The sequence below is a fragment of the Branchiostoma floridae genome, chromosome 1 (assembly GCF_000003815.2).
Source record: "Branchiostoma floridae strain S238N-H82 chromosome 1, Bfl_VNyyK, whole genome shotgun sequence".
In the NCBI taxonomy this organism is placed as follows: Eukaryota; Metazoa; Chordata; class Leptocardii; order Amphioxiformes; family Branchiostomatidae; genus Branchiostoma; species Branchiostoma floridae.
This window is the reverse complement of record NC_049979.1, coordinates 8,875,421-8,885,406: the sequence shown is the minus strand read 5'-3', so window position 1 is coordinate 8,885,406 and position 9,986 is coordinate 8,875,421. Positions and strand designations below refer to the sequence as shown.

The following is a 9,986-nucleotide window of genomic DNA, read 5'->3' as shown; positions in this document are numbered from 1 at the left end:
TGTCTGACCATTCCAGAAGATTGTGCCATATAGTAGCTAGGAACCGTATATAGTATTTAGTACTCCAATCCCTCCCCACATAACATGAAGTCGCTCTCCGTCTGCCACGCCAACGTGAGAAGTCTACCTGCTAATGATTTTGTTAAACTCCATGAACTCGAGTCTGTTGCCCTTGATGTCGGATTCGACCTAATAGCATTAACAGAAACTTGGTGTGATGAAACTATTCCCGATTCAGATATTAGCCTATCGTCATATCAATCCCCGTTACGACGGGACCGCAACAGACATGGGGGTGGAGTTGCGCTTTACGCGTCCAATAATCTACCGTGTAAAAGAAGGTCTGACCTTGAAACAGATGGTTCTGAAACAATCTGGTGCGAGGTGAAGCTAAAGAACTGGACTGTTTACATTTGTACCTGTTATAGACCACCTGGCCAGAATGTGGATGAGCGCACGGCATTCATAGACCACCTGCAGCGGGCGGTAGATACCATTGTGGACAATGGGCCTTCTCAGCAAAATGCAATAGTCTTACTTGGTGATTTCAATGGTAATTCAGATAATGCAGCTGGTATGATAAACAGATTTGTGTCTGACAATAATTTTTCTCAGTTAATAACGGAACCTACTCGTAGTACCGACACTTCAGCATCTGTGCTTGATCTGATTATTACTGACTCACCAGGTATGTTTGTGGACCATGGTATTCTTCCTCCCCTTGCTAATTGTGACCATGCTGTTACTTATGGAACAATGTCTGTTAAGGTCCCTAAAGTCAACGCTTATAAACGAACAATGTATGACTTTACGAACGTCGATTATGAAGAACTTAATTCTAAGATTCTTGAAGTAGACTGGAATTCCGTGATATCGGATCACATTCCAGACGTGAATGCCTCAGCTGAGGCTTTTATGTCAACTCTCACAGATGTCATTAAGACGGTTATTCCAAGTAAAGTAGTCACTATCCGCCCTAGAGATAAGCCCTGGATGACATGTGAGATCAGGCGCTTACTCAGGAGAAAGAGGCGGCTCTACGGACGGTACAAAAAAACAAATAACTCTAGTTTATTTTGTGCATTTAAACGAGTTAGAAATAATTGTATAGATTTAATTAGAAAAGCGAAGAGAAATCATCGGCATAGCCTCTGTCTTGACCTTGCCAATCCAACTTCTAACCCCAAAAAATGGTGGTCAGTTTCGAAGGAAATCTTTCTTGGCAAGGCGGACCGGGTTCTGCCCTCTTTACTTGAGAATGGAAATGTTATGACAGACGACAAGGCCAAGGCCGATATTCTTAACAACTACTTTGCATCTCAAACGTACCTGAATACCGATGGCGCCTCTTTCCCAAACTTTGTACCCAGAACAGAACTAGCTCTCAATTCAATTAATTGTTGCCCCGCAAATGTCTACAGTGTACTGTCAAACCTCAATATAAACAAGGCCACAGGGCCTGATGGACTAAGTAATAGGCTTCTGAAGTGTATAGCACCTTCAATAGCACAACCACTGTCGCATTTGTTTAATGTTTCATTAGAATACGGCTGTTTTCCGTCAATTTGGAAATTTTCAAATGTTGTCCCTGTGTATAAGAAAGGTGATAAGCAGGCCAAAGAAAACTATAGGCCTATTTCACTCCTGTGCTGTGTGTCCAAAGTGTTTGAACGGATTGTTTATGCCCCATTATCTGCTTACTTACATGGCAACAACCTGCTAACCGATCGAAATTCTGGATTTACCCCCGGAGACTCAACAGTTAATTCATTGACACACCTTGTTCATAAGCTGCACAAAGCAGTAGACCAAGGTTTTGAAGTACGCACCGTTTTCTTGGACATATCAAAAGCTTTTGATAAGGTGTGGCACGATGGTCTCCTTTTCAAATTAAGCCAACTAGGGATATCTGGTTCACTTCTTCAATGGATACAATCTTATCTCACAAATCGGAAGCAGAGAGTTGTCATTAATGGGGCATGTTCCGACTGGCTACCGATTGACGCAGGTGTCCCACAGGGGTCGCTTTTGGGCCCACTCCTTTTCCTAGTTTTTATTAACGATCTAGTGGAAAACTTGCAAACTGATGCCAATCTTTTTGCTGATGACACGTCTCTTGTGGAAGTAGTTTTGGATCCGCTTGTCTCAGCAAATAGATTGAATCATGATCTTAGAATGGTGGGCGAATGGTCGGACCAGTGGCTGGTAACTTTTAATCCCCTTAAAACTGAACTGATGACATTCTCCATGAAGAGGGTCAACGTCTATCACCCACCATTAGTGTTTAAAGGAGTTGTGCTTAAGGAAGTTGACTCTCACAAGCACTTGGGCTTAAACTTGAAACGTGACTTGTCCTGGTCATATCACGTGTCTACATTGATTACCAAGGCAATGAAGCGAATCAATCTTTTGAAGAGGATATCATATTTTGTTCCTCGGGGAACATTAGAAACTCTGTATGTCACTATGATTCGTCCATTACTTGAATATGCTGACATTGTTTGGTGTGGCCTTCTCGGCAAAGATTGTGATCTTCTTGAGTCTGTCCAGATGGCCGCGGCACGAGTTTGTACCGGAGCCATGAGAGGCACTAAACATGAGAGCTTGTTAGCCGAGGTTGCATGGGACACACTAGCGGACAGAAGGAAAAAGCACCAGTTGATTCAGTTTTGGAAAATTATGAATGGTCTCGCACCACTGTACTTACATAATATTATCCCGCCACGTATCTGTGATACGGTCCCTTACAACCTTCGCGCAAACCAAAACCTTACTTCCATTGCCTGTAAAACTGAAAAGTATAAAAGATCCTTCCTACCTTCAACTGTTCACTTGTGGAATGAACTGCCTACGAATGCTAAAGCCGTCCTTTCGATCAACACTTTCAAAAAAGAGCTGGACTCACTATTCAACAAACCGACAAAATACTCCCATTTCTCTTATGGCCAAGATCGTTCCGCAGTTCATCTTACAAGGCTCCGTCTAAACTTCAGTCAGTTAAACTACCATCTATTTCAACACCATTGTATTGATTATCCTACATGTAAATGTGGCTATCATTGTGAAACAACTGAACATTATCTACTACACTGCACACTCTATACAAGCCAAAGAAGTTCTTTGTTATCGGCTGTCTCAAATATTATAGTAGACCTAAAGCACCTCAACGACACTACTTTATGTACTTTACTGTTATCAGGATCAACATCTCTCTCACATCAACAGAACTGTAACATTTTTGATCTTGTCATTACCTATATCCATTGTACAGGCAGGTTCTCCTAATTGATTCAGCACCAACTTGTCTTGTTTAGATTTATTTTTCTGTTATCCATTTTGTACTTATGTATGTAATGTGGTTTACTATTCTTGTTTTATGCGTATGTTTCTTGAGTAGAAGGCTTAATATAAGCAATTTGTGCTTTTTGCCTCATACTCGCAAAATATATGTGAATAAATAAAAAATATAGCATAAGGATTGAATTGTAAGGACAACGTTTGCCTATGCCCAGTATTCATTTGAGGGAAGTGTAATTATTTCGCTTTTAATAGGTGCAATATTGCAATGTCTACACAAGGAGTACTTATCTTCAAATGTTATTCAGTATGCCATAACACGTTTTAGTATTTTTTACATATTTGAAATGATGTTAGTGAATGTAGTAATTTCTTTTACTGTAGATAGATGTTGGCATGAAGCAAGAATAAAGACAAAAGGAGGTCTGCTAGATGGGTACTAGTATTTGTTTCAGTCACCGCAAACTTTGTTAGATATATATTGGCTTGAATCATTTAGATTTTTTCGTAGGTAACATGACTTTATTTCATATGATAGATCCACAATTAGCTTGACGTTTCAGGAATTCTTCCTGTGCTCCATATAAACTGATTACATTAATACATCACATACAACATGTATGAGAACGGTTGATGTAAAAGAACAATTATGTCATATATAAGATACGAAAGACACAGCTAGAATTTGAAAAAAAAAAAACAGAAACAAAAACAAGCTGAGGCATCTACTATCTAGACAGATTTGTAATATCATTAAAACAACATAGAGTACCAGGCTTGATATTTCATTTCCGTATTCTTCCCCCCAACTCCACCCCCAAGTACAAAGCTGGTTCCATTTGCACTGATTCTTCCCATGGTTTTTATGCATCGAAGTTGTTTCCAGGCGATCTGCCAACATATGAGACCACCCCTTTGATCTGAAGCATTGTCAAAGCTGATGGGAATCTATTTCCAAACAGGCAGGATCGAGAACAAGATAGAAGGACCACACAACAGCAATTCATTATTCCACCCTTCGATTTAATGAATAGTTCTCGATAGTCAGCTGTACATGTTGTCTTTCTGATTGGCTACAAAAATACCACTTCATGAACAAAGACGCAACAAAAGTGTAATGTATGAACGCAGTTGTGATTTCAATAAAAACCCTCCTCAAGTGCTTCGGCCTCATTGTTGTGTGGATATAAGAGGAGACGGATTACATGCGGCGGGGCCTTTAGTCTATTATTCCCACCTTGCCATTTCCCCGTGCATCTGTCTGGAAAGGGCCTTTTCCCAAGAAATCACAAATCTAGCGTTCATATGTGACAAACGTCCCCCAAAATCAATGACTACCTACATCGTCGCGGAAAGGATGACTTTCGCAGAGAGTTGTTGGAGCCAAAAAGGAACGCACGATTCGGATTAGAAGCAGGGTACAGATACTGTTACATGAGGATACAAATGTACACGAGAGCGTGATTGACACGGCCCAGACATAATGTCACCAAATAACGTTGAATACATCTGATATATCATAATTTCGTCACACGATTATCACACATGACACATCTTAACGTTAGTATCATTAAAAAAACACCTTGTGCCGTCCGGTCATTCCCACTTGATCCAGGACAATCTGGCCGTTAGATCTGAGATTGGAAGAAACAATGATTGTAAATGTCAAGACTCCAATTTCTATATAACGTTATAATCTTAACGTTATATAAATCGTAGTTGTAGTTTCTTTTTGTATTTATGATTGAAATAAATGTGAGCAATCCTGCACAACATGCACATTTTATTTGGAGTTTTTGAAGCTCTGATTATTCTACGAGAGGAGTACAAGTATGTAGATATATATTGCACTGAAATTGCTTCTCTGTATCATTGGTTAAGCCTGATAATGGAAGGTTCAGGATAGCGCCATGGAAGAACGGAAATAGCGGGCAAAGAAACAAAAACAGGAGGCTCATCATTTCGGCCTAACATACGTATTTCCAAAACAGCCCCAGGTCTGGAAGATTGCAGGAACGAAAAGTAGGATATGCAAATCAACAAACAACATTTAAAGAATAGCTAAGATATAGTTAGGTCAGATGAACGTGATTAATGCTTTTAATTCTCGTTCCCGTAAAAGGCCCCACCCGACCCCGTTTTGGAAATGTGACCCTCGCATGACCGACCTTGGTGCTGAATTGCCATCACATGGGTCTACAAGGAAGTATATCATTTGAATGTCTCGTTGCGTTCTGCGGTAAGTTGATTTTTTAAAGATGAAAACCGCATTATCTTAAAAACTCAAATGTTTTTTGTAAAGCGGGTTCCTGATTAGATCTAATTTTCTTCTTCAAAATTTTAATTAAATATAAAGAAAGGCATGCATTTAATTGTGCGTGGCTGTTGTCGCGTTTCTGAATAACGTTACAGACACATCATTGTATAATCATATCAAAACTAGAAAAAAAACAGTTCAGCAGTTACAAAGACAGTACTAGTATCAACAACAATAACCAGAGAAGGTGAAATGAAAACAAACAAACTTGTCCTCTCACCACTAGTCATCCAGACGTCTGTGAAAGTGTCTGTGTAGCCGTGCTGCAGACACCGCTGGATGTAGTCGTACGGCTCCAGACCGGACTGCATGATCCCGGACAGCAGCGCGATGTACGCGATGGCCAGGCGTAACGTGTCGATCTAGCATGGAAATGGCACATGTAGGTATAATCTAAGAATCAAAGCAAATAACCCACAGACCTATGGGCTACTTTCCAAGCAAAAAGGTTCAGCTGCGACTGGTTTTTGACGTGCTTCTCGGGCTTTGTATTTTGTATGCCTACCATGAAGAATACGAGACAATATAGAAAGATCGACTAAAATGCCAAAGAACACGTGCTTTTATAAGCTGTATTTTATTTATTTTCAGGTCATGTGGTGTTTGATTGCAGTAGTAAGTTTTTGTCACGTTTTACATGTAACTCCCTTGTCGCATTCTTTGATACTTTAGATACGTTGATCACCTCTGTGCAAAATTACGAAATAAGAAAATGGTTGTGTTCCTTAATATCTAGCCCCGTCCCTACCTTAGACAGCCTTCTCTCATATGGAAACGTCGGGACGTGGTGACGTAACTCTTCAAAGGCAGAGTTGATGTTGAGCATGCGCCGTCGCTCCCGGATGTTCGCTGCCTGTCGCTGATGTTTGGGTGAGCCCGTGTCTGTGTTCTCCTCCGGACTGGGGGAACAGAAATCAAAACTAGTACACCAATGCCCATAGTGTAATGGTTGACCTTGCTAGATTATGTGATTCATCTTTTCTACATTTAAATAAAAACTCATTTGGTGTTAATGATATCTTTACTTACGTTTTGTTATTAGGTGAGTATGTTTACATTCATAATCTTTTTTCCAATCTGTGAATTACAGTTTACTCTGATACCACAGACACAGTTGGTTTTGGCCAAAATTTATATAGTTAAGGCGTTTTCTACTTTTGGTAGCAGTATTACCAGGATATTCAAACGCAATAAGAATCTAATAAATCAATAAAGATATAAAACTCAAAAAGAACGTAAATAACTATGTGGACAGCTATGCCTTTGAGAAGATGAAGTTTTACGCCTTACCTTTCCAGTGCATCCGACCGCCCCATGAGTTGCCGTACAGGTGCCCAGTCCCCAGCCTGAACAACCCTTTCGTCCAGCGTGGCCAGCCTGTCCTCTAACAGGGGAACTGTCTCCACCTCGCAGTGTCGGTAGGTACCGAACTGCGCGCCCATGGTGCTGTACGGATCCTCCAGATCGAATGCATGGCCGACTCTCTCCATGGAGTAGGAAAATGGCGCGAATCCGCTGCACTCGTGATGCTCGTGCTCGTCGTTAAGAGGCATGGGCGCGGTGCCCATCCCCTCCTGCAAGTCGACGGTCAGGTCCAACGTCTGCAGGTCGGTGAAGAACTGTTCTCCTCTCTCCTCCATCTCGCCTGGTACTGAAGGAAACGTCTCTCAAGAAAAGTGAAAAGTGCAAACAGAAAATCAAGTCGCTTACCGCAAGTTGTTTTCCTTCAGAACAGCTAGCCAGTATAGCGCACTGGTATCGACACCTCTACGACGATATGAGAAAAAAGCTGATCGTACCTGACTTTTATGGTAGTGTGGAACAGAAGACTGTCGGGAGAGCTTCTTTCAAGGCGGCGTGTCTGCCAGCGCCATCTGTGCGCCATTGTCCCACGCAGCTCCCGTCCTCACGCTGAAGAGGCGGCCTCATCGCTTTTGACTTTGTCATGGTATAGAGAATATGCTTGAACAGAAGTCGCTTTTCCCAACATCGTGGGAGCTAGTCTTTTGTATTAAGCACTAGGTAATTAGTAGAGAGATAGAGAGAGACATCGGCAAAATTGACAAATATCTCCAGACGAACGAAAAGTGAGTTTTGAATCGTCGATTGCTAGGAGCTACACGTTGATACTTCCATCACCTTAACGCTTTCATCAACAAGTGCTGAGTCGAGAGCGTGTTGTTTTATGTTTTATTACCAGACTGGCTGGTCTTGAGATACAAGAGGTTTGACTATATAAATTGAGATGTCATCTATTTCCTCTCAACTTTTCCCTGTCTTGGAGTACTCAAGTAACTCAAGAGAAATAAATAGAATCTGAAATCGTTACTGACTACTGTACCTTGTTATATGTTTGAATACCAATGCCAGGTAGCTAATTCAAACCATTAAGACTGTTTCTGGAATTGAGGCTCTATCTGACAGGACCAATGAGTCCCATAGTAGTACAGTATTTTTTTTAACCTAAACATCGTTGATCCAACGAGTCAATAGCTATAGTTGGATAACTTTGGCTATATATATATATATATATCATCAATAATTATAATATAAATAATAATTAATAAATAAACGAGGCTATAGTCTTATAACTAGACGGCTTTTGCTGACGTGTTTGACGTATTTGTATAGTGTCTCATCATTTATTGGGGAAAATTTTACTTTCGTACTGAAGCTGCGGTAACATAGCCAACTGACCTTCATAAAGGCAGTTTTCACCCACCCACTCGTAAGGTAAGAGCTGCTGAATCAGTCTGAGGTGTTCCTAATTAGGCGAACTGGCAAAAAGATTGTGTGCTTCCTGAAGGATTATCTTGGCATTTGGATATTTGGATAGGTGTAGGGACCAGTACATCATACGGGTGCAAAACATTTTTTTCTTCTTGGACCAATCCGAAAAAAAACAGACCTGAAAAAACAACAACAGAGGAACGTTCAGATTTCGCCAATTACAAAATGGACGCACTATGTCGGCAGCCATTTGGGGTCTAACCGGGGGGCCAAGAAGACAACAAGAGCGAAGTCAAGTAGAGTTTATAGTCAATTGCACCAAATATCTACAGTCAAAGGTGCAGAGACAGTTAGCCTTTATTACATGGAGATGGGATTCTAAAATGCACCAAACAGATTCCTTTGTAGCAAAATTGACCAATTACCATTGTTTTGAGTATTGCCAGTTCTCAAGTTTCCACAAACAATCCGGTCCAGGTTCGTGCCCGGACCTGGAAATGATCCTCTGGACCTGGATTTTCTGTACTGGTACCTCCCCCAACCAAAAATAGATTTTTTTTATTTCTGTCCTTTTACATCTTATTCTTTGACTTTAGATTCATTTTGGCATTCTATGGCATTAGTTATCTGCTTTCTGATACTTTTTATTTCAATCCACGGAATATTTGTGCTCATTTTACAGCTGCTTTGCACAATTTATTGTGTGGTCGAAAACTTTTTTTTTTGAAAATGGCCGAAAATTGGTGCGAGCGCGGATGTCATCCATATAATCAAATCAACGTGGCCTAAGTGAGACAGAAATAAATAGACAATCAATAGGGTAACAATAAATAGGGTACGACACTGAACTTATATATAGTAACATGCATATTTTTGAATATCAAAAATAGACGATCCCGAAACCCTCATGTGGAATTGTCTTCTCTAAAGCTACTTTGGTTGACGACTTTTTGAGATTGCAGTTTTCTCTCAGTTTGTGTCTCAATGTCGTGTTGTATGTTTCGCTTGTCCTCTGTACTATCTGTGACGTCACACGTCCCCACGTGCATCCGGACCACGCCCATCTCGTGCAGCCTGGACAGTCTGTCGTGCTCTGTCTTCATCTTGTGATATTTGTTCATCTCCACCACCGTCCACTGGTTCTTCCGTGAGACGACCCTCCTGCCCAGGGTGACCGCGCGGTCGTAGTAGTGGTAGTTGAGCGGCTTCCCGTCCAGATCCGTGCTGAAGGGCCAGAAGCCGTACACGTGGGTCTCCTCACACATGGCGATGGCGATGGTCACCACCAGCAGACCTGGAAAACATGGGACGCAGGAGTCTGAGAAATAAACACGTTTTCAAATGTCTAACCACCTGTTTTGGCGGCCTGGGTATCTATATCTGTATTTACCGCTAGGCCATTCTTTTCGCTTCCTAACCACAGTGAAGAGAGTGATGAGCCAACGCAACCGTCCCCACGAAGGATGGTACCCAGGCTGACAGTTTGTGTTACAGCGCTGTCACATTTGTCGTCGGCCGTCGTGCGATTGTGATGCCCCAAGAATTTTCATTTTCAAGCAGGCTTATGACACAATCAACCAACTACTGACAAAGACAGTCATTTCCGTCTACTTTTCAGCCTCAACTCTTGTAAACACAGTGG

The 9,986-nt window shown here is 41.4% G+C and overlaps 2 protein-coding genes across 2 annotated transcripts in view; both read right to left on the bottom strand.

The window, feature by feature from the left end:
- Nucleotides 1-3,524: 3,524 nt before the first annotated feature.
- On the bottom strand, nt 3,525-7,371 carry LOC118413812 (basic helix-loop-helix transcription factor scleraxis-like). Its single transcript, XM_035817359.1, has 4 exons — nt 6,905-7,371; nt 6,363-6,513; nt 5,835-5,976; nt 3,525-4,931 (listed from the first exon to the last, which is right to left on the bottom strand). The coding sequence occupies exons 1-4, from the start codon at nt 7,252-7,254 to the stop codon at nt 4,894-4,896; spliced, it is 681 nt and encodes a 226-aa protein (XP_035673252.1). The 5' UTR covers nt 7,255-7,371; the 3' UTR covers nt 3,525-4,893.
- A 1,878-nt stretch (nt 7,372-9,249) lies between these two features.
- The window catches only part of LOC118425967 (alpha-2,8-sialyltransferase 8E-like), a 4,373-nt gene continuing 3,636 nt past the window's right edge, over nt 9,250-9,986 (bottom strand). Inside the window, exon 7 of the mRNA XM_035835154.1 lies at nt 9,250-9,638. Within this exon, the coding sequence (XP_035691047.1) occupies nt 9,250-9,638 (389 nt within the window). The remainder of the gene's footprint in view (nt 9,639-9,986) is intronic.